Source organism: Aspergillus uvarum (genome assembly GCF_003184745.1).
Source record: "Aspergillus uvarum CBS 121591 unplaced genomic scaffold BO82scaffold_107, whole genome shotgun sequence".
NCBI classification, from domain to species: Eukaryota; Fungi; Ascomycota; class Eurotiomycetes; order Eurotiales; family Aspergillaceae; genus Aspergillus; species Aspergillus uvarum.
Genome location: NW_020291404.1, coordinates 61048 through 84143, shown reverse-complemented (window position 1 = coordinate 84143; position 23096 = coordinate 61048). Strand labels below are relative to the sequence as shown.

At 54.5% G+C, this 23096-nt stretch overlaps 9 protein-coding genes across 9 annotated transcripts; 2 read left to right on the top strand and 7 right to left on the bottom strand.

Annotated features, from left to right (window-relative positions):
- The first annotated feature begins 1757 nt into the window (after positions 1 to 1757).
- Positions 1758 to 2959, top strand: BO82DRAFT_359823 (GPI anchored serine-threonine rich family protein). Its single transcript, XM_025636665.1, has one exon. It carries the CDS (start codon positions 1885 to 1887, stop codon positions 2731 to 2733), a length of 849 nt encoding a protein of 282 aa, XP_025485920.1. The 5' UTR covers positions 1758 to 1884; the 3' UTR covers positions 2734 to 2959.
- Positions 2960 to 3337: 378 nt separating this feature from the next.
- On the bottom strand, positions 3338 to 4177 carry BO82DRAFT_359821 (uncharacterized protein). Its single transcript, XM_025636664.1, has one exon. The coding sequence runs from the start codon at positions 3935 to 3937 to the stop codon at positions 3395 to 3397; it is 543 nt and encodes a 180-aa protein (XP_025485919.1). The 5' UTR covers positions 3938 to 4177; the 3' UTR covers positions 3338 to 3394.
- Positions 4178 to 4835: 658 nt separating this feature from the next.
- Positions 4836 to 5399, bottom strand: BO82DRAFT_396679 (uncharacterized protein; the record flags this gene model as incomplete). Its single annotated transcript, XM_025638858.1, has 1 exon — positions 4836 to 5399. One exon carries the CDS (start codon positions 5397 to 5399, stop codon positions 4836 to 4838), a length of 564 nt encoding a protein of 187 aa, XP_025485918.1.
- Positions 5400 to 6293: 894 nt separating this feature from the next.
- On the bottom strand, positions 6294 to 8178 carry BO82DRAFT_348797 (uncharacterized protein; the record flags this gene model as incomplete). Its single annotated transcript, XM_025633849.1, has 2 exons — positions 6294 to 7548; positions 7625 to 8178. 2 exons carry the CDS (start codon positions 8176 to 8178, stop codon positions 6294 to 6296), a joined length of 1809 nt encoding a protein of 602 aa, XP_025485917.1.
- An 847-nt stretch (positions 8179 to 9025) lies between these two features.
- On the bottom strand, positions 9026 to 11059 carry BO82DRAFT_323556 (Zn(II)2Cys6 transcription factor; the record flags this gene model as incomplete). Its single annotated transcript, XM_025632802.1, has 5 exons — positions 9026 to 9677; positions 9733 to 9826; positions 9881 to 10015; positions 10066 to 10310; positions 10374 to 11059. Coding segments are annotated over 5 exons (1812 nt in total), but the record flags the coding sequence as incomplete, so codon positions are not given.
- A 627-nt stretch (positions 11060 to 11686) lies between these two features.
- BO82DRAFT_298091 (uncharacterized protein) lies at positions 11687 to 13258 on the bottom strand (the record flags this gene model as incomplete). Its single annotated transcript, XM_025631974.1, has 3 exons — positions 11687 to 12910; positions 12961 to 13121; positions 13177 to 13258. 3 exons carry the CDS (start codon positions 13256 to 13258, stop codon positions 11687 to 11689), a joined length of 1467 nt encoding a protein of 488 aa, XP_025485915.1.
- A 531-nt stretch (positions 13259 to 13789) lies between these two features.
- Positions 13790 to 15529, top strand: BO82DRAFT_409309 (cytochrome P450; the record flags this gene model as incomplete). The annotated part of the gene is made up of 2 exons (XM_025639725.1): positions 13790 to 13919; positions 13976 to 15529. The coding sequence occupies 2 exons, from the start codon at positions 13790 to 13792 to the stop codon at positions 15502 to 15504; spliced, it is 1659 nt and encodes a 552-aa protein (XP_025485914.1). The 3' UTR covers positions 15505 to 15529.
- Positions 15530 to 15993: 464 nt separating this feature from the next.
- BO82DRAFT_396677 (glycoside hydrolase family 12 protein) lies at positions 15994 to 16922 on the bottom strand (the record flags this gene model as incomplete). Its single annotated transcript, XM_025638857.1, has 3 exons — positions 15994 to 16117; positions 16204 to 16424; positions 16510 to 16922. The coding sequence occupies 3 exons, from the start codon at positions 16920 to 16922 to the stop codon at positions 16038 to 16040; spliced, it is 714 nt and encodes a 237-aa protein (XP_025485913.1). The 3' UTR covers positions 15994 to 16037.
- A 2468-nt stretch (positions 16923 to 19390) lies between these two features.
- BO82DRAFT_407800 (FAD-binding oxidoreductase) lies at positions 19391 to 20956 on the bottom strand (the record flags this gene model as incomplete). The annotated part of the gene is made up of 3 exons (XM_025639653.1): positions 19391 to 19530; positions 19591 to 20767; positions 20819 to 20956. 3 exons carry the CDS (start codon positions 20954 to 20956, stop codon positions 19391 to 19393), a joined length of 1455 nt encoding a protein of 484 aa, XP_025485912.1.
- Between the last annotated feature and the right edge of the window lie 2140 nt (positions 20957 to 23096).

Genomic DNA, 23096 nt, shown 5'->3' with positions numbered 1-23096 from the left:
GACAATATCTGACATATTTACCTTTCTTCCTGTAATCACACTGGATGAGGATACTGCTTCTATCTTGACACAATCAACCTGGAGATCAAGTGCAATACCGACCGGTCGATCGCCAGTGTTTCCCCCTCACCATTTTTAAGCAATTCACTGATGGCAAGAACATGTGAAGGGTTTAGCATTGACTTACTTATGTCTCCAAGCCTTTTCCCAGAAGATGGTGTGTCTCGACTCATATGCACTGCACCATAAAAGCTAGGACTTCATAAGTACACTGCTAAATCCTCAAGTACCGTTAATATTGGGACTTCTTGAGCTACGATACTTTACCCGAGATTATCTGGACATGACGGAGGAAAAGCGTTTCGACGAAGAAAAATGAATCCATCAAGAGATGTCGATGACTTGTCAAGAAGATTAGTCGAGCAAATCATTTCAATATTGGCAGTTTGGATCGGCTGATTGTCATCAGAAGTAAGTCTTTCAAACTCGCAATGTCAATTTTTGGTATCCGGCTAAAGAGACAAACAACACCGTGTTTCCAATTTCAATAAATGCTCATCCCAACTTGTACAGGCCACGAGGACCTCACATCGACATAAAATGCGAGAAGGTTAATGGTTTCCAGAGGAGATCTAGAGTAGCTAGCTACCAGTAGATAATTGATTGCATGTGGCATTTTCTTGGTCAGCCTTTAGCCTAAATACGTGGTTCATATTGTCTTCCGCATCGTTGTCCTCCTTTCGCAACACAAAACGGCCTCCCAATGGACGCTCTCTACGCAGTACATTTGACAGCTTTGAGCTCTTCGTTCTCTCAGGACGATGATGAGTCGAAAGCAGTCGAGTATTCAAGGCCAATCGATTGAACAAAATGGAGCATATCACTCTGGATTTGGAAGTGGTGCTACTCTGCATTTGGCCAGCATCGAATCAGGTGCAACTCGGAAGTGTCTTCGAGTATTTCTGAGAGGACCCTGGGGTCAATTAGAATTCGTATTGCGAGGCCGATCCGCGTGCGAGATATCTGCACAAATACACCTTGGGTACGGCTTGGCTCTAGCCTTAGATCATGGCAGTGGTGCATAAGATTCTATTCATTTTACTAACATGAGTCTCGAATGGAGATAGAAATCCGAATACGATTAGTTGGCTGTGTCTGAGCCGAGGTAGTTCCCGGCTAATCCGGCAGGACAGTAAGACCGAACACGATATGAGGTATTTGTCCAGTTCATGTGTGGTGCCTGATTTTAGCCAATCGGTGTGAATGGCTAAATCACCAAGTGCAAATCACTAGGTACTCGCCTTATGGGTCCTCCGCTGATTTATCCAAGCGGGCCCTGGATCTCACCTGTTCTTAATTAAAGAGATGGCAACTTATGGTTAGCAGCACTCCATCGGGTGAGTAGGTAGGATTTCTACAAGTATTTAAATTAGGTTCCCAGGAACAGGTGCAAGCCCCAACCAATGAAGGGTTGGCAACCGGTGCAACCAAGACATGGCCAAGACATTCCTCGTGCACGGTCCTAACCGTCCTCAAACAGCACAAATCAAGACGGCGCCCCGCAATGAAACCCCCCCGAAAATGGTCTAAGGCACGCACTATTCCCACTAGCGCGGGGAATGCTGGGTTCACGAGGCTGACCGTTAATCTCCGGGGATGCGACAAACCTCACCTTATAATCCCCCCGAACCCCTTGCTTCCATTTCGCCCACCAGTCATTCCAACTACCAGTCATTCTTTTCAGAATCCAGTCACTCGTTTACCTCCGATTCTATCTTTCCTGACTAAAGGCCTTGTTGTCATCTCGAGCATTCTTTGTATATACCCCTTTCTATAACCCACTTGAACCGCACTCCGCACCAGAACTGCAGTCCACCCAACACCATGCGTCTATCCACCCCCACACTGCTGGTGTCGCTGACATCGCTGGCCTCGGCGATCAGCATCACCAAGCCGGGCCTCAATGCCACCTACTCGGCCGGCTCCACCATCACCGTGAACTGGACGAGCGTCGACACCGACCCCAGCTACTTCAGCCTCTACCTGTGGAACTTCGTCTCGTGGCCGCCGACCTACGTGCCCCTGGCGCTGGACATCCCGACCGCCGACCTGACGCACCGCGTGCAGATCCCCTGCGACACCGACCCGGAGTGGGGCTACCAGATCAGCGGCATCAACGGCACCAACGTGTACATCATCTACGCGCAGAGCGAGAAGTTCACCGTCGCGCCGCCGGTGCAGCCTTGCTCCGACGTTACGAGCCCTTCGTCTCTCCCGGGGCTGCCGTCGCCCTCGCGCACCCCGGTGGCCGCCCCCACCTGCCCGGCCCCGGCCACGCAGACCGTTTATGTCACGGTGAGCCCCACCGGTTCCAGCTCTGTCTTGCACCCTCACCACCACACCGATCACTATGACCACCACCACCATGATCACTCTGCTTCTTCTATCCTCCCCGCTGCTACCCCCGCGATCCCCGTTGCTGTTGTCCCCGTCGTGACCTCCAAAACCGTGAAACCTGGAATCGTGCCTAAGACTATTGGTTGGTGTTCAGACTACGCCCACCCTGTGACCCTCGGGAATGTGCCCACGCCCACGGCGGCGGTGGTGGAGGTGTCGACCGGGCTGACGACGGCGATGGTGACTGCTGCGCCGAGTGGGGAGGGGGGTGATGTGGTGGTGGAGACGGTGACGACGACGGTTAGTGTGGTGGGGGAAGGGTGTAAGTTTGCTTGAGGATGGGTTGATCAGCCGAGTTTGTGCCACCGCTGTCATATATGTTGTGTATGATATACTGCAGTCGGAGAATTATCTAAACAAGCTCTATCATCCGACACCCATACTTCTCGCCACACTCCACATACGCTCATACACCCATACTACTCACCCACGACCCAACCTAACCCAAACAAACCCTAAGCCTAATCCCACCACCCCGAAGCCTTCACCTCCTCCCCCTTCACCCACCCCCGCCCCCTCCCAGCAATAGGCGTAGGCTGCAACCCCTCCCTGTGATACCCCCCCTGCACCACCCCCTGCAGAGCCCGCACCGGCGACTCCTCCTCCTCATCCGACTCCTCGCACCCGACCGACGCATACACACAAACCAACACCTCAGGCACGACCACCGGCTTCCCCAACCGCTCCAGATACGTGTCAATCTCCGCCCGCCGCGGCGCGATGCGATCCCAGGCCATGCCGATGAAGTAGTTGTACGGCAACAGTTCGTTGAAGAACAGCAGTTCGAAGAGCGTTTCCATCCGCAGGCCGTCGTTGGCACTGTCACCAGCTTGTCCGTCGGGACGTTGCGCCTTCTGTGGGCTGTTAGTTTCCTTGTCCCAGCTAGCTCAAAAAAAAATTACATCGCAGCAATCCTTCCCCCGACAAGAGTAGCAAGTCATGAATTTTCATCTCTCACTGGAACAAGAAAACTGCAACGGTATGCTAGAATGGAAGAAAAGGTCGAACATACCCAGCTAACCAAACAAACCTCCTCCCCCGCCATCCCACTACACGAAGTCAACAGCCCCACCGACCGGACAGGCGGCCGCTGCTGCACCAGCATGCGGCGCCAGCTGGCCTCTGGCCGCATATAGGCGGGCTGCTTTTCGGGGCGCGCGATGAAGTCCAGCGCGTGGAAGGGGAAGATCCACCCGTTCTCGGGCGGGGTGTAATGCGGGGTGAACGGCGGGAAGGCCCATGCTAGGAGAGGGTTCACTGCAGTTCTGTCTTTGTTTGGGCTGTCGGGGGTTAGCTTGGCCGGGCGGAAGAATAGGGCTTCTTGGAGCGGGAGGGAGGTTTGGATGAGGGTGCGCCAGGTGCGGCAGGTTAACTGGGCGGCGGTCAGGAGCGTGCGCGGGTCGAGTTGCGTGAGGATGAGCTCGAGGAGTTCGGGGGTGTTGAGGGTGTGCTGGGTTGGGGAGGGGGAGGGAAGATTCATTTTTTGGCTGTTTTCATACGCTTTGGGCTGTGAGGTTGGGGATGTTCGGGGGATCTGGAGGGGAAATAAGAGAGAGGGAGGCTCGTATCGGCCAGTCAGCCTTGTCCATCACGTGATGTTGTCTTCCTGTTTGACAGCTGGTGGGGTCCTAGCTTGGCTGCCCTCCAAGATTGTTTTGAGTTATTCAATTGAGGCTGAAAGTATCATCCGAGGATGGATGTGTATCGATATAGATCCCAGGCTGGTGCTTGTCTAGATACAGTGCACAGGTAGATGCTCCTGAGGGAGATGATTCTTGACCGCCGTCGCCAGCCGCGTATGACGTATGCACCTTATTAGACACTGTTAAGAGGCTCACAGCGCCCGATGTCTTACATTCATATCGCAGCAAATATCCCATTCCACCGCCTGCGGATCATTTTGACTGCTCACTCCACTGTGTCTTACCGAGTGCCAGGCTAGCCCTTTGATCTTCCCCACAAAAGGGGTTCCACCCTCTCAATCTTGATCCGGCGCCAAGCCTACATGATTTGCAGCCGTTGCACTAGATGATTTGGTTCTTGTAGTTAGTATATGCTATAAGATATAGCATTATTCTGTCTAAATCAGCACATGCAGTATGAATGTATAAAGCTCGAACCGTTGTCCATTCCATTTATCCACTACATAGAACGAAGTCCACCCAGTTTGTTAGGCTATGCACCCTTGCCCAGCAAACAAAGTATTAGAGGAAAAACCAAGTCGCAAGAGGTCTGTAACACGAAGGTCAGAAATTGCTTAACATTACCCAACAATGACAGGAGCCACGGATAGTTCCTAGCCTCAGCCATTCTAACACTCTTGCAAACAAAACCAATAAATCACCACTGCACGATGTAAACACCCCCCAACCCAAACCCTACCCAAACAAATCCTCCGGCCTCACAATCTCCCTCCGCAACATCTCCGCCACCACCGGTCCACTATCGCTATAAAACTGGAACCTCTGAATCCGAATCCCCTCATTTACCGTACTTGGCGTCCTCACAAACCGAAACCGAAACATGCTCTCCACCGCCAGATCCCACTCCCGCCCATCCAAATCCCGCACCTTTCGGTCAGCAGGGCGTTTCCCGTCGGGCAACTCGATAAACAAGGTCCCCTCGCCGACAAACTCCCATCCACCGCCTTCGTCCTCACAGTCCACCACGCACACCCAGCTGGGCTCGTGGTGCGATCCCGCAAACGCCGCGTACTCCTGCCGCATCGCCTCCCACGCGGGCAGCCCGCCCGTGCATCGCTCGCCGTTGGGTTTGACGAATACGAAGTCTGTGGTTACCCAGTCGGTGTAGGGCGTTGTCCAGCTCTGCCGCGTGTCCCAGGCGTGCGTGCATTTTTCCATCCAGGCCAGGGCGGGGTGCTCGCGGGCTGGGTCCCAGTTTTGGGTGCGCGTGATGTAGGCTGGGGTTTTTGGAGGGGTCATTCTTTTGTTTTGGTTTGGTGGAGGTTGGGGTGTTGGGAGGTGGGTTGAGATGTGGATTGATCGGGCTTGTGGTCGTATGTTGTGGTTTATGAGGATTGGGATTTTGGTGGGTAAGTTTACTGAGGATATGGAGGGTTATATACAGGCAGGCATCACGGTCGCTTTTAACAAACTGTGGGTTGGGTCAAGGGATCATGACTACAAAGTTCCGAGCCCATTTGCAAGGATCGCGGTGTATACGAGGTGAAGCGGTGGCATGATGAGTCCACACTTGATAAAGTTGTGTTGCATGAAAGAAAGATCAGTGGAAAGTGTGGGGTAGATTGGCCCAGATCCCCGGGTTAAGGTTGGATCCAGAGATCCGGTCTCGGATATACGAACCGCCACGCACTGTAAATGTATGCCGCCGGTGGTCAGAAGCTCAGGGCTTAGGTGGTTCGTCCATGGTTGGAGCCATTGTGACTGGAGTGAATTGGTGAGGTCAACAAACTTCAGCTCTTGGTCGTATATTAATTAGACTTGTGACGCGTCGAGCGCGAATTACTCTCATTGGGTTGTTGCCTGCCATTGACTCTGGAGATTGTGCTGTGGCTGGTCAATGAGAGCTATAATTTGTCTTGGCACGGAGAGGAATTAGACCCTGGTACGCATTATGGTCTTGTTCTAGAGTGCAGTCCCATCTTACCTCACCTTAGCCACAGTTCCTAGGTCTACATCACCCTATCATGTCTGGTGTTTTGAGATTCTTCTAAACATGGTTCCTATCCACAGTGCAAACCCCTCTTAAACTCAGATAGCGTGCGAAACGGAGTGATAAATTCCAACCAGGGTCAAAGCAAACAGTCTATGCCTATCTACAGTACCCAAAATACCACAATCTCTGTCACCATCCACTCAACCCCTCGCAATCCCAGTATAACACCCCTCATCCCGCCACAGCACCGTCTTCCGTCCCTCCTTCACCGAATAAACACTTCCGCCCAGATCCGTCACAATCACCTCCCCCTCCTCCCCCAAACACAACCCAATCGGCTCATGGAAATGCCTCGCCAACACCTTCTTCCCCGCCCCTCGATCCCCCAGATCCAACACGTTCAACGAACACCCGACCGGATGCTCCCCACGATCTGTCCAATACAACTTTTGAGCTGGTGCATCAACCTCCAAATCAATCGGTTCCGGCAACCCCTCCAACAAAACCTCGACATCGTCACGCGTATCCGCCGTCTGGCCCGCGGGGATCTCCATTCCAGCCCTGAAAATCCGGCCCTGATTCCCTTTGCTGGGCCCCTTCTGCGTCCAGTACACATACCCCGCTACCACATCGAGAGCTACCCCAACGCACCACCGCGTCATGTCCCCCTTCTGTGCTTCAGAGCCGGCCTGGACCAGGATCTCATGCCCCGACCCGTCAAAGTTGCACCGATGCACGCCCATCCCCTCGCGATCGCAGAAGTAGAGTTTGCGGGCGGCTTCGTCAAGGGTGAGTTGTTTGGGCGTGTGGACTTTTCCCGTCGGGATGAGGGTGCGGATGGCGCTGCCGTCGGCGTTGGCCGAGTGCACGGATCCGTCGTGCGTGGAGGTCGCTGCGCCCATGTTTGTCCAGAAGATGCGCCCCGCGGAGTGGGAGTAGGCGATGCCGTCGGGGAGGGATTGGCCTGTTACTAGCGGGTGCATTTTTCCGGTGGTGCGGTTGAAGGAGAGGATGCGCCCGGCTTGGGACAGGGGAGTGGCGGCGGAGACGTTGGCGCCGAGGCCTACGTCTAGGAGGTAGAGGGTTTGCGCTGGGGTCGAGGAGGACGACTCCGGCGACGACGACGAGGTAGCGGGGACAGCCGGCGTGGCGGAAGGCCCATACAGCCCGCCACCGGCACTCTTGAGCCCTAACTTCCCCCTCGACAGGAAGTGCTCCCGCAGCCAGTCGACGGTCATCGACCCGTCCAGTCCCCGCTCGGTGATGTAGTTGTCCTCGATGAAGGCGACCGTGTCCAGTCCGATCTGGTCCATCAGCCGACACGGCGGCAGGCTGTGCGGTTGCTGGAACATCTCCGTCCACAGCGTGTCGATCTCTGCCGCGGAGCTGACGTCTTCCGCCAGGATAAGTAGGATCTCCCGCTTGATGGCCGCCCAGAGGCGGTTGAAGATGAATCTGTCCCCACATTATGTCAGCAAACCTTCCACTCCTTTTTGTTTTGAGCAGGTATACAAGTATGGGAAGAACGCACCCAGTCGATTCCCGCCGCGCCGTCACCGGGATCAGCCCGCACCCGCGCAGCACCTCGCTCAACCGCGCGAAGTGTTGTGGATCAGTCTCCCCGCAGCTCATCAGCTCCACTGAGCGGATACCCGGGGGCATGGTAAAGTGCATGTTGAGCACGCGGGCGCGGCGCGCGGGTTGGACTTTCTGGATCATGAGTCGTGACTTGAAACTGCTACTGTTCGAGGCGAGGATGCAGTCGCCCGGGGTGTGGGCGTCGAGCTCGGCGAAGATGGCGATCTTGAGGTCGAGTCGTTCGGGGATGGCTTCGATGACGAGCCAGGCGTTACGGACGGCGTCGGCGAGGGAGGTGAACACCTGGTAGTCTCCGAGGCCCGTCGAGACCGGGGCGGGAAGGAGGGCTTCAAACTCCGCGCGGTGGGCATCGATGTAGGTGGCTGCAATGGTGAGGGCATCAGCGGAGGGGTCGCGCATGTGCACGCGGTGGCCGCCGGCGAGGAGGGCGGAGGCGATGCGGCTGCCTAGGACGCCGGCGCCTAGGATGGTAATCGGGCGTTGCATAGGGGTTTCGGGCATGTTTCAATCAGTGTGACTTTGATCTGTCGCACAATGATTGAAATGTACTTTTGTCGCCGCACGGGTACTTATATTACTGCACAGCATTGCCCAAGGGGTTTTTCAATTTTCGTCCCATATCCAGGTGAATTATTCAATCTTGTCACGGCAAACCTGATCGCAATGATCAGTCTTTTCCGCACATATCCGATCTCAAACTTGGTTTCGACTCGCTCAAATCTGATCGGACTGATAACGGATACACCTCGGAGACGCTCGGAGACGCTCGGAGAAGTCTTGAACGTTCCCACTCCGCAGTGACCAAGCCGGTTTGCCGAAGCCAGATCGACGGGCGGGTGAAACGTGATCTGCACCCATTGCGGTACGGGTGAGGACTGCTAGTATGACAAACCTACGGAATGCAAGTGCTTGGCCTGTCTTGGTTTTGCCCGATTCTCCAACTTTCCGCATTTCCGTTTGTTGGAATCTAGTGACATCATAGCATGACAGTTAGTGTGTTACCTTGGTGTAAGAAGTGACAGCGAGGAAGCTACCTCAGACGAACTTCACGGGATGCATCAAGCGGATGAAGAAAGATATTCAAATTAGGGCATCGTTTTGTCCGGGCAATTTTCAATGTCCTTTGCGCCCAGCACTACGCTACCACAAGGCCAAGCTAGCCACTCATTCTACTGCACAATATAACTCGACGATGATAGCTCAATCCCAAGGTTCGTGTCGAACTGAACCAACCCACTCAAAACCCCACCCTCTCTCCCCCATCTCCCTCGCGCCCCCCCTCAACTTCCAACAAAGCCCTCAGCGCCCGCGAATACGGCCCGAAATGCCTCCGATTCGTATCCTCATCGCACCACTCCGACCCCGTTGCCTCGAACCGCAACATCCCCACAAGCCTTTGCACCAACTCGTCCGCTGCCCCCGTTTCCCCAACCCCATCAGCTTGACCATGATGCACCCCCAAACCCCGTAGCGTGACCGCACAACTCACCGCATTATGCACAAACGCCCACGACCGACAAACCGGCTTGGACAGCCGGTACAAATCCAGAAACGCGGTGACGACCCGCGCCGCCGTCTCCATACACTCTTCTACAATCTTTGGATCACGGGCTGCGGACAGATCCAGATACAGCCGGTACATGCGGCAGATGACGTAGCCGAGGTGGATTTGGAAGGCGAGGCGCTCGAGGTGTTGCTGGAGGGTGGCACAGTGTCGTTTGTCGGTGAGGAAACGGGCGGCGGAGGTTTGGAGCGCGAGAAATTGGTCTTTGGCGGTTAGGGCTTGCGCGGGTGTTGTTAGGGGTTGTTGGGCTAGGACAAGGTGGCAGATGCGCAGGCTGCTGGCTTGAAAGGTTAGGCCGCCCTTGGGGTCTTGTCGGGAGAGGCATGGGGGTGCGGTGGTGCTGCCGGGAGTGGGTGGGAGGGCGCTGGGCGGTCGGTCGTAGGTGAAGGAGAGGAAACAGTCTTGTTGGATTAGGGTCCACCTGTTCTGTGGTCAGTGCGGTGCGGTAAGATACACGTCGGCGGCGGGGGGCTTACCATAGTCTACTCCAGCGTGGTTTTTCGGCAGCTGGAACAGATGCTGGTACGTCGTGGAGGCCGATACTTTGCGCGAGACGCATGGTTGCGCCTGCTTGAGTTAACTCTGGTTTCATTGGAAATGATACTGTGGGCGTGGACAACCTACCCATCAAGATCCAGGCGCTGTTGGTGTCGAGATTATTCCGTAGACAGTGCCCGATCAGCGCCATCGCCTGGATCTGCTCCAGGTTGGTCTGGCTGAAGAAATTGGACAGGCGTAGGCAATGGAAGGATGAACACACTGCAATCCTGTTAGTTAAGGAAAGCCTACTGAGTAGGATTCAGACGGACAGAAAACTCTAGAACGCAGATCCCGTTCTTGAATTGGGTCGTCGGCGAACTGCACCCCGCAGGCCAGCATAGCGAACAGAAGCGCCAGCCACGACGAGTCCGGCGCCTTGTCCGGCTTGGATCTGTCTGAGGCGGCCAGCTGCGTGCGTCGTTGCAGAAAGTCCATCAACGCCGTTCCGAATTCGTCGATCGACGCCAGAACCGGGTAAAACGGGTATGCGGTGGTCTGGTACGCTTGCCAGTATCTGAGTTGGTCAGCCGCATTGCATCATAAAATTAAAATTTCACTGCATTGGGGCTATGCCTACCGAAGGATATCCTCATCATCCGGCAACGTCTCGCAGACCTCTCGGCTGGTTGCCTGCGGGCCCCAGAGCCCCGTGAACGGATACGCGCGGGGCACCCCCCCGTCATCCATCATCGCATCTTGCAGCAGCTGTTCCTGCGCCAGCTGCGGCTCCCGGCACCCCAGCACGCTGGGAAAGTCGGCATGGCGCCCCAGGAAGATCGTGGCGCCCGTTGCTTCCTCGACGACCTGCTGTCCTGGAGCTTTTTGTCGGCTTTCCGATTCCACCGGGCCTGAACTCTCAGACACCGGCAGTGAGGGTGAGGCTGGATGAGACTCGGACGCTGGTGCCATGCGCCGAAACTCTTCTTTCAACTCACCAATCTGCCGCTCGACGGCCTCTAGCCGCGCAATGGCTGCAGCTGGATTCCACGCGGCAGGTACAGCTCCCGGCTCGGGTTCGGGGGGCCTCGGAATGTTCTGAGCATCTGATTCTCTGTCGGCTGGGAGAACACGTGTAGAAGCTGTCGGCATGCGACAGAGCTCCGGGTGATTGCGCTTGACGCAGCTGCTGCAGGGCACCTGGCCGCTGCACCGGACCTTGCGGTGGCGGCAGGGGAAGCAGGAGCGGATGGTGCGGGTCCGACGCTTGTCCCGGAGCAACTCGCTCACCAACCTCGTGTCGTAAGGGTATTCTGCGTCGGTCATTGTCTCTTTACCGTGCCGCAAGTGAAGAACGTTCGTGGGAGTGGAGGGTTGGGTTCCGAGAGCATTCATGGCTGTTCGTTGTTAGGTTTCGGCCGGTGGGCCCCGATCACGTCCGCTGCTCTCCGATTGGCTCGGGTGCAGCCGGGGATCCTGGCAGTAGATCTAGTCACATGACATGGATTTGCTGCAGGACGCAGTAGGGTTGACTACTTCTTAGTCTCGATAATAGAAGCAGCATGTAGAGCTCTTACTTACTATCTAAAAGGATACATCTTATTTGATTTCTTCCTCTGAGTGACCTTGGTTTTAGAAGACAGAGACAAGCTTCGCGTCGGCAAGTTTTAGCGCTCGAATACCACTTGACATATATATCCTACGAGAAGATGTAGAAGAAGCAATCTAGCTCGTGTAGGTTAATTGAAGCCGTAACTTCTAACGCGTCGAAAGAAAAAAATTCTGATTGATAGTTAGACATAGCATTATCTATTGAACATTCTTGCCTGATGCAAACAATTTCTTTCTTTCTATCTCTAAATCCAGGCCAAGGCGATATCGAAGTCTTGCTTCCAGGGACATAGCAAAAGCCAACGACAAACAAGAAACACGAAAATCAGTTTCACACGCACATCAGAACAGAAACACCTGATCCGTAGCCTTCGACACCACCCCAGGCGGCTGATACCCCAATCCAACCAAGTTGCCCTTCATCGCCTCAATCATCGGCGGCGGCCCACAGAGAAACACCCGGGTATCCGGCGCCGGCGCCGGGAACGCCTCCTGGATCAGCTCCTGCGTCACGAACCCCTTCCTTCCGTCCCATTCTCCCTCCGGCCGCGAGAGCACATACTCCACGCGGAAACGCTCAGGGAATCTCGCAGCGTAGGTATCCAGCTCCCTGCGGAGCAAGATATCCCCCTCCGTGTTATTCGCGTACAGCAGGGTAATCTCGATCTCATTGCTCGGGTCATCCAGCGACGCGCGGATGATCTGATACATGGGAGTGATGCCCGTGCCGCCGGCGATCATGCCGATGTGGCGGGCGAAGTCCGGCGTGAACTTCATCGCGCCTTTGGGTCCGCGGATCTCGATCTCCTGGCCGAGGGCCATCGCGGCCAGGTGCTGCGTCATCAGTCCCTGGTCGTAAACTTTGATCAGGAGCTCGATGCGGCCCAGGTCGCTGTTGTTGGAGATCGGGGTGTAGGAGCGGGAGACGCTCTGTCCCTTGATGCTGGCGCGGAGGGCGATGTGCTGGCCTGTCGGGAGGCCGAGGCGGTCGTCTGGGTGGGGTAGGGCGAAGACGATGTGGTAGACGTTCGGGGCGATAAGGTCTTTGCGGATGAGTTGGAACTTGCGCCATTGCTTGGGGTCTAGGGGGTGCGTGGCTGTGGCGGTTGGGGTGGTGATGGGGGGAAGAGTGCCGGTGGATTTGAGAGCGGATTTGAGGATTAGGGTGTCGGAGCGGGAGGGGCGGTAGGGCTTGTGGGATGCGAAGCTCTCTTGGACATCGAGCTTGGTGGAGAGCCAGACGGTGAGAGCGCCGGTCAGACTGATTTGGAAAGCGCTGCCAATGCCCACCCCGGACCAGAAGGAGGATCTGGAGGTTGCCCCGGAGGGAAGATGGATATCTTGGAGGAGACGCGGGAGGAACAGGTGAGGCTGGCACAGTATCTCGAGCCCGTTACTGTATACACCATAGCCCAGTCCGGCAGCCAGACCGAGAGGAATGGCCGCGAGGAGCGATTTGACTAGAAGGCCAAGGGTGGAGCGTTGTCGCTTGCGCACGTCGACTGCAGCGGCCTGGGAGACTTTCTCGAAGGTCGGACGATACACCTCGATGGCTTCGGCTTGGTCCTACAGTTCGGTCAGACAACTCTGTTAGACTTGAAGCGCAAGAAATATACCTCAGCTGCAAGCTCCCCGACCAGATATGGCCCGAGAAGCTCGCGTGCTTCGTCCGAGTGTCCTATTTCCTCGAAGGCCTCGGTGGCATCTAAGCCAGCCACTTCTAGCAAGACAGGAACACCACCAGGGTGGTCATCGAGATAGGTAGTGATGTTGTAGACTAGACGTATGAGTATCGAGGTTGTCAACGGCCACATGGCTGCGAGAGTTCATACCTTTATTGTGCAAAATGATCCAGACATCGTCTTTTTTGTTATGGCTTCTAACCTGCTCGAGGGTGTATGTGGTTGATGCCATGAGGGCTGACGGAGGAAAATTGACGATCAGCGATAACAGATAGTAATAGGAAGGAACAGTCAAGTGCGTTTATGGCGTGAGAAACGCGAGGTTCTACTGCTCATATATCGATTAGGGCAGTGTCAGCCATTCAAGATCTTCTGCCTCGACGAATGGGAATGTTGCCGATTGCCACTGTTAGGAAACCGGGATAGTGGATACCGAACGGGTTTCGAAAGTACTTCGTACGAACCTCGTGCGAAGTTCGGCCGTGAATGATCGCACGTCTCCACACCAATGACGAATCGGAATGGGGGCAATTCAAGTAAATGGTTCGCTCATAGCTTACTCATCGCTTCAGACACTGCAGCTTGATTTACACACTCTGTCCGACACAGCGTACACACAACAACAGCGGCTTTATATAAAGACATAGAATCAATGCCCCCGTTTTTCACGCCGGTATAATCCTGGCTTCACCTATCTGCAAACACCGAACCCCGATACCTTTCTGAAAGGCCCTCCTCACAAGGCTTTTAACAGGCTGTGGATATGTCGCTCAAGACATTCTATCTTATCGGTGACGATGCCTCAGCGCAGGGTGTAGCTGTGCAGCCTTCATGGAAGATTGAAGACCTTAAAAGAGCAGTTGGTCTAGCCCTACATGTAGTCCAGCCGCTGGGTAAGTTGTTTAAATGACCCTCCGTGCTACACAGCTGCGCTAACACCTGTCCTCAGGTATCACATTCCACCCGCTGGCCGACAGTCGGACCCTCGAAACAGTCACTGACGTGCTCTCAACTCCCCTCAACATCGGACTCCGCATCAATGGCCGAGCAGTGCAGCCCCCGCAAGGACCAGAGGGCCTGCCTTTAGTAGGCAGCTTCTATGAGATCTTCCCCGATCATCTGGGCAACCACTACCGACTGTTCCGCAAATACGGCTCGGTGATCAAGACAACCAACATGGGCAAAACCACCTACCTAACCGACGACCCCGAGGTGGCGAGCATCGCACTGCAGGAGTCGATCTACTTCACCAAGAACATCAACGAGAACCATCCCCTCTACGGGGTCAAGGACAACACCGCCATCTTTATCGGAGACACAGAGACGGAGAACTGGCGTCTGGCCCACCGCTTCCTCCCACCGGCTATGGGCCCCAAGGCCGTGCGCCACTACACCCCGCTGATGCAGGAGTGCGTCCGCAGTTCGTTCTCCGTGTTTGACGCCCTCGACGCCCAGGGCAGCTCGTTCAACGTGTACCAGTACATGCTCAAGCTCGCCTCCCAAACCATCGGCAAGTTCGCGCTCAACGCCGACTTCGAGCACTTCACCGGCGTCGACGCCCCGCTGCACCCCATCGTGACCAACATCGCCGATCTCCTCTCCCTAAACAAAAAGGTCACAGCCCGGGGCAACTGGTACCGCTCCTTGCCCTTCGGCGACCCAGCCCGTCTCCGCGAGGTCCGCCGGACCTGCTACACCCTACTACAGGAATACATCGACAAAGCGACGGAGTCGGGCATCAAGGACCTCCCACTCAACGAAGCCGCCCTGAAAGCCTCCTGCGTCGTCGACTACCTACTCAACGGGGTCGACGATAAAGGCGAGCACTTTCCGACCCCCCTCATCCTCGCCAACATGATGATCGTCACCGGTGCAGGCTTCACGACCACCTCCGCGCTTCTATCCTGGCTCGTCTACTGCCTGGTCACCTACCCAAGCACCCAGGACCGGCTCCTCCAGGAGCTCGTGGACCACAAAATCTCCCACGAGACAGCCTGGACCCCCGAGCTAGCACATAGTCTGCCCTACCTCGACAACTTCGTCAAGGAGACCCAGCGCCTCCACAACGCCTCCTTCCAGCCCGGCCGCACCACCAAAACCGACGTCGTGCTTCCGGGCGGATACCGCCTGCCCCCGGATAGCGTGATCATCCCCGCCCTGTACGCCATCCACACTAACCCGGACGTCTGGCGGGATCCCTTCCGCTTTGATCCGGATCGCTGGAATACTGAGGAGGTCAAGCAGCGGCACCGCTGCGCGTACATCCCTTTCGCCACGGGCCCGCGCGGCTGCATCGGGTTCAACTTTGCTCTGCTCGAGGTTAAGGTTCTGCTGTCTGAGCTGGTGTATCGGTATGAGTTTACCCGTGAGGGGCTGGAGACGGTCGAGTATGACCCTGAGTTTCAGTTGATTCGGCCGTTGAATTTCTATGTCACCGCCAAGCGGCGGACGAGCTGGCCAAAGGCTGCTACGCGGTGAGGGAGTGACGCAGTTGGGAAAATGGGGTTTCAGGCTCGGGTTACGGGGGCACGAATGGTGTAAATAGATACATAGATACATTTGGGGTTAGAGATAGAATCTTAAAGTGGTCGGACTGTGCGCTTCTATCTCATCATCTAAGCCGGACTATAAATTGTATCTGGATGGAAATTGAGGCCATACTAGGGATTGTGTTAGATCAGTGAGCGAGCTGGATGATTTCCTAGTATGTTTACTCTGTCGAGTGAGGACCTGTATGGTCAGAATGGATAAGTAGAAACCGTAAGAGGACAATGATCATCTGTGCTACGGGAACGGGATTACCTTCATCGTGAAGCTGGAAGTGGGTTCTTCATTGGGTGTAACTTTCGGAGAGCAGATCTAAGCAAGGTAACTTCAGAGAGCAGTAGGTCTGAACCAGGGCTGACCTGGAACATTCTAGCTTGCCACATGCAACCCAATCGCAGATTCCTATGAGCGCTCCAGTGCCCCAGTGAAGCCATCGCATTGCGATTGTTAACAGCCCACCCTAACTACTGTACGCTGGCGGACCAGTCCGCGACATTGAGCGTGGCGGGACCACCCGTAAACGGCTCGGTGCCGAATTGAAGCGCTATGCAGTCCAGTCAGTTAGATATCAAAGCTCTCCCACAGACGGAAATCGACCAAGGACAAGGGGAGAGGTTGGGACTGGCTTACTGATGAGATACTGGCTGCTGGCGGGAAAGCCGTGGTTCTGCGTCAAGTATTTGAAGAAGTCGTTGATGTCGCCCTGGAACGAGGTGATCGGGTTCGCGGCCACAAAGCTGTAGGTCTTCTGCGCACCGTTGACGCCATACCACAGCTCCCAGGTCTGGCCCTCGACCGTGGCGGTCGCGATCTGGGATCCAAGGGGCTGCACGCCGCCGTAGCGAGCCAGCCTGATGACGAACAAGTTCAGATATTAGACTCGACTTCCAGGCTAATGACCTGCTGCGCGGTTGATTTCAGGAGGACGGTACATACCAGATCATAAGCTCATAGTCGCCACTCCAAGTGACATGGTTGATATCCGCAGCGGTGAAGAGATCGTAGGCCACGTCCGCGCGGATGCCAGTGTTATCATAGCTCCACCGGGCGGCGGTAGGGATATGGCTGATCTGGCTGACGAGCTTCTTGTTGAAGCTCAGCCCGGAGTTGGCATAGCTTTTGACCGAGTTCTCCCCGCCGGACCAGTTCCACTTCGTCGACCAGGAGGTGCCCGCGCTGGAGGCGGAGTTCACGGTGGTGCATTGCGAGCCGGAGCCGGCGTCTTTGCCCCACAGGTTGTTGTTGATGGTATACACGCCGCCGGTGTAGGTGGCGTATTGATCGCAGAGTTGCGCTTGCTGGGCGACGGCGGCACCGGAGAGAGCTGCCAGGAGGTAAAAGGCCTTCATTTTCAAGGATGGGCAAGGTTTGCTGTGATGGTCGATTGTAGACGAATGAGCTGGTAAGTGAGATAGGGGTTCTGTTGCGAGATTTATAGCTTGGAAATGTATACTGCAGCTGGTGGCTCGGCTTGGATGCTATGCTTGTCCGCATTGGAGACTCTGAGACAGTCAGCACACTTAGCAACTCAAATCCGAAGCTAGTGTATCAAAGAAGTGGAATTTAGACCCACACACCGGAGGTTTTGGTAGGAATGGGATCAGCCCGTGCCGGATAACGCGATTGAAGCGGAGGATGTCAGACTTAGGCTGTATCATGAAAATCCGGGGAGTATTCTGCCAAATCTGGCACACGACTTGGAAGCAGGGCATGATTCATGCCAACGGTATCTTCAAAACGCTCTACATGGCCAGAAGGCAGACTTCGGCACATGTTCCAGGTAATCAATGCTTCGGATGCCGGACGCTTCCTTCAGAGCTCACCTACAGGGTACTTACCTACTGGCAAGTGTACTCATATGAGAGCAATTCTGCAGGATAGACATAAGATCTACTGTACACCTCCGCCTGATTTTAATTTGGTCGTCGCGTTGCTTAGCTCTGTAGCATCATTCATGTCCCGCTAGGGTAAAGCCCCTTCCCTCCCAGGCTAAAGTGGATAAATGAACGCCAGGACGGCGGTCTAGGCCATGAAACCTTAGACTCCCTGCGCGAGATTCCTAAAAGGCCACGACCCATCCAGTATTGTTTGAAGGCTGCAGGGCCCATTGCCGAATCAGTGGTGAACCCTGGCGTGATGTTGTCGGGGAAGCCTCGGCGGCATTGAGGCGGGGGCTGCGAAGGGGCCTCGGCATTGGCGCCCACAAGTTCCGTGAGGGAACCAGGGTCCGTTTTAGCCTGAGACCCGTCTCCGACGGCAGATGCATAGATAGCGTGCTTGGTGTGCGGACGATACGACGTGAAACAACTCTGCCTAGCTGAGGTGGAGACACGCGGAGATGCTCCCGTCGGCAGTTTACAGGGTCTCCAAATTGCCGGCGGGAGATGCTAAGCGAGGGCCGAATCTGCAGGACCAGGCAGGCCAAGGCAGACCAGGGTCCAGCGCGCGTTACTAGTCTGTGTGTTTGAAATTTAGCCTCGTTTCTGGAATGTGGGGCCGGACAGGCAAGCGCAGCTGAGATGTTGTGTCTGATTTCGTTGGCTGAACACTAACTTCCAACTTCCCTGAAGCACCCCCATCACCGTCGCTTTTACTTCTTGGACACCTGGCGTAAGATTGCATAGCACTGAGAATCTAGGAGTCGGGGCTGTCGCGTTATCCACGGGCTGAGAAGACGTGGGGCGGGCTCAGTGGAGCTTGGTAGGGCTTGCTGACAGTCTGCAACATAAATCGAGGTTGAATGGTCCTTAATGTCCAACTCCTAATTCTAGGTACTGTGGATAAAGAGGGTGGAAGCTGAATGGTACAAGTTGTAGGGGACATCACAGTTGCTGCCAAGATCATCCTCATAATATCATACCTAATGGACAGCTCCGTTCTCCACCTGGGGTCACCCACCCTGTGCTACGATCTGCACACCTGATTAAATCCCGTCCTGCAGACCTAGAGCAGTGTTATTGGCCCGAACTAATCAATGGGAAGCCCACGTGCTACAAAGGGGTTGCGATAGCTGTATACGCAGGCGTGGTGGTATAGTTGCCGTCGAAAGCTAGAAGGCTGGACCTGTCCGTCCTACTATATATTTTCAGCTCATTAAGGACTACACGACTACCAGAGCCAGTCCTGCACACAGCTAAATCAACTATCGGCGTCGTTACTCATAACTGTCGTGACCGCTGTAAGGGCGGAGGCGACGGGCAGATCAGCGTAGTCGAGTATGGGTTATTTATGCTTTTAGGTTGCCTTGGCTGGAGTAGAGGTTTCAATCAACCTTCCTTTTTCTTTTTTTTTTCTTTTACAGGTAAGGCAGGGTACTGGATTTACTTTATATTCCGAGGTAAACAGAAGTGGTCAACGAGTTTGTATTGTAATTTGGATATTCTGCTGCTGTTTATCTTTTCCAGTTTTGGACGCATATTAGGCACCTACGTACAACCACTGAGTATAGGAAATTAGACCTCGTGTCCATGTAGATGTGAATAAGCTATGCAGTGAACATGATATAAACTCGCCGAGCTCTAGATTTCTAATATTTTTGATTTGACCTTTGTCAAAACAAGAGCTTTTCCCCGGTCATTCCTCACAGTACTGGAGAGGTGATGAATCTGCCCTAACCATGGGCCATTATGACTATCTTGATACGCTAACATACCCGATGCATTTCTACCCTACTCACTGCACATTTCATCATGGAGGGAGTTACTGATTTGGTAGAGGCGCAAAATAACCTTCGATTCTGAGCTGAATGAATATGTTGAGTAAAGCATCCGTCAACACATCGAAAACAGCTAGAAAGTGAGAACTCAAATACAATCTCTTACACAAGTTGGCCCGCATCCTTTCTACTCACCAGTGGATGTGTCTTATTGAACAAGTTGGTTGGGTCATACTTCGCCTTGAGCAGGCGAAGACGGTCCAGATTCTCGCCAAATAGCTCCTCGATACTGCGGTCCCCAGCTGTACATACCTTCAGTCAGCATAAGTCAATCTAATGTTGAAAGGTGATCGTCAACTCACTTTCGACAAAGTTGGAGTACACCACCGCGCCTCCTTCCTCCTTCCCCTCCCTCTTCTCAGCCTCAGTGGTGATCAGCGCCTTGAGATGCCGCCCTTTCTCCCCGGCGCGCGCATCATCCTTCTCATCCATCCACCAGATCTGCACCACCCCATTTTGACACCGACTGCGGTTTGCAAAGGCCATATCCCCCCGCGGGACTGCAGCTACTTTTCCGAGATTACCGAATTCAAACACAATGTATGACTTCACCCAGGCTGGCTCCTCCTGCAGCGTCGCCCCCAGTTCCGTCAACACCGAGCGGGCCAGTCCAGGCCGCAGCGGCATCGCAAACGAGAAGCCCTTAGTGTTCTTCCGATCTCCATGCACCGCGATCCCATTCAACATCGCATTGACCTGGCAATACGGGACCATGGCTAGGGTATCCATGACGGGATCCAGCTTGAGCAGCGGGGCGAACCGCCGTCTTGCCTCTTCCTCGCTCGTGATCGACACTACGGCTGTGAGAATAGTCGGCCCCGTGCCCCGAGGTGCACCCGGAGGCACTGCGAGGAAGCAGTAGATGGCCGATCGACCATCTCCCCCTAGACCCTCATCGGCCACCAACGCATTCGCAAACCCCACCACCTGCTCCAGCTTGTCCGGGGTGAAGCCCAGCAAGCCCGCAAAAACCTCGTTCTTCTGCTCGTGCGCCTGAAAGGTGAACTCCGTGATGACCCCGAAGTTATGCCCGGCGCCGCGGAGGGCCCAGAACAGATCGGGGTGGAGGGTCGGCGAGGTGGCCAGAACCCGGCCATCGGCTAGCACAATCCGCGCGGAAAGGAGGTTGTCGATTGTCAGCCCGTACAGGCCCGTCAGCCACCCGTAGCCACCGCCCAGCGTGAGGCCTCCGATGCCAGTGTGGTTGACCACGCCCCCAACGGTCGCGAGCCCGTGCTGGCCTAGCGCAGTGTCGACGTCCTCCCACAGCGCACCGCCCTGGGCCGTGATGGTGCGCCCCTCCGGATCGACAGTGACCCCGCGCAGGCGCGAGAGATCGAGGAGAAGCCCGCCCGCCGTGGAGGCAGCGCCTGATGTGGAGTGGCCGCCGCCTGCGACTGCTAGGTCCATTCCATGCTTTTTTGCAAAGGTGATGGCGGTGGAGATGTCGCGCTCGGTGCTGGGGAGGATAACGAGGGCCTAAGGGGGTTATTGTCAGTCGGCGGATGGAATTGGGATAGGTAAACATACAGCGGGCTTCTCTGCACCGTCCGACCAGCGCTTGATCGAGGCGCGATATTCTTCCGAGCCAGGGAGAAGAACGATCGAGTCCGGCAGCTGATCCCGGAGCTCCTGGATAGTACTCATGTTCAACATACTCGGCGACATGGTGGTGAGACTCTGCTAAATCAAGCGAAGGATATTGTGAATGGGGACGCCATGGATTCGTAGCCTGGGATGCGAAGCATTTATCTAGATCTAGATCTTTAGACCACAAAGAAGAGTCGTGGACACGAATACGAGATCACTGAGCTCGAGCTCCGTTGGCGACATACGGATACGGGTTGATTTTCTTTATCTTCCCGCCGCGATCCATGGTTTGCATGAGGCCATTTGGTATCACTAAAACCTGGTGATAGCTTACCTCATAGCTCGAGGTCTGCGTATCACGATATTCTCTTAATTGCCTTTATACCCCACTCAACGGTTCGTATGCCACTACAAGCATATATGTCAACAAAGTATAGAGACGAATGCAGGGATCCATAGCAGGTGGTGATAAACATGCCCTAATTGCCGGGTGATGCCGCGATTCGGGATCAGAACTTACTATGCAGGTCAAAATTTGTAGCTCGACAGCTCTTAGCAATCCGACCCCGACAGCTGGTCACTGAGCAGGCACATGGAAATTATGTTACGCTCAAGATGGATCTCTAGCACATACGACCACAGGGTGTGGAAAACAGGGCTTCCCGTCCGCTCAGCCGTACTTAAGCCACACGCCGGGAGGTTAGTAGTTGGGTGGGTGACCACCAGCGAATCCCTTCTGTTGTATGTTTTTGCTTTTGACTCTCATTTTTGTATCCATTGCTTAGTTGGTTGGTGCCCTCGCCGGTCTCCCTCCGTTCTGTTCCACCCTTCTTCGCCTGGAGTGATACCTAGCCCAATCGATGGCATGCTGCAACCTCGCGCTTAATTCGGGGAAGCTCACTTAGCCGTTTTCGTCAGAAACTCAGATACAAGGAATATTGAGAAAGGTATTATCCTTGTAAACATGATCTTGATCCCAGTAAATCACTATTCCAGAGGAGAGCAACTGCAAAGCATTATACGAGACTCAAACTTCCACAGATTCCCGCAATTGAATCGGTGATGGTGGCTTTTGCAACAGAGGAGGGCTGGAGAAGATGTGCCTGGCCAGAGCCGAAGGACGCCCTAAATACCTGGACCTGACGATCAATATCCTCTATCTAGTAGCAAGCGTAGCTCAACGTCGCACTTATTCTTCGGTAGGTCCTTCACGAGCCATTGGATGACTTGACCTTGAGTCTCATGTTGAGGTGGAATCAGTGAAACCCTGAGAATCTGGGCCCAACACACAAGGCGGGACCGAAGGAGCACGTAGTGCTAGTACATACCATAAGTTATCACTGGTTAATAGCTCAGCTAAAAAAAATCCCCACAGCAAAAATGGGAGACCCTGTTGAAATGGTTGGGTGTAAATGGGGATGTCCTTTTCTACTAGATCATCCGTGAGCATACTTATCTCCGACCGGCATATCCATTACACTCACCAAAAAAAGTATCCCTCAAGATATATGTAATCATGCTCCTAGACTTAACTCCGTATATAGAGACTTGGACTATTGTTCTGCCTGAATTTTAGGGCCTTGTTTCTAAGATCAATTATCACTGAATAAGGTTGTGGCCGGAAAGATCAACAAGAGAAAAAAACTATAGTGCGCTGAACGCAATGTAGATAACTGTGGGACGATCTGTACACCAGTAATTGCCCGGTACTATATTCCATCGCCATCCATTGACGAGCTGGTCCCAGAGAATGAGATTAGGCGTTGAGGAGGAAATTAGGGAAGGTAATACCCTAGAACAATTGGTGCTGTCGATGGAGGCTTCCCGTGGTGTAGGGCCTTAGCAGTAAGTACAATGGAAGACCGGCCTTGTCAGTCCCAGGTGTGGTAGTTCTTCAGACCAAACTGATAGTGAAAGTACAAAGAGCTTTCTTAATATCGTATACTTGCCTGATACCCTCCTCATCCACCCTTCAGTCGTCCTGATAATATTGTAGCTCAGCGTTCGCGTCCTGTTGAAACATAGTATCATTTTCAGTCGATGGCCGATGCCAGTGTTCCCGGGGGCTCGCATGGGTCCACGTCAACTTGCACTCAGAAGTCACATTATGTAGCTGCCCTCGGACCCATAGGAAATGAACATCTTAATTCTCACAGGCCACCCTGCAAGTCAGCATTTAGGGGTACGAAAGAGATAGTAGGGGCGAACTGACCGACCT

What these genes read in the sequence shown, in the direction of transcription:
- BO82DRAFT_359823 (XM_025636665.1), top strand. Translation starts at nt 1,885, where the DNA reads ATGCGTCTATCCACCCCCACACTGCTGGTGTCGCTGACATCGCTGGCC.
- BO82DRAFT_359821 (XM_025636664.1), bottom strand. Translation starts at nt 3,937, where the DNA reads ATGAATCTTCCCTCCCCCTCCCCAACCCAGCACACCCTCAACACCCCC.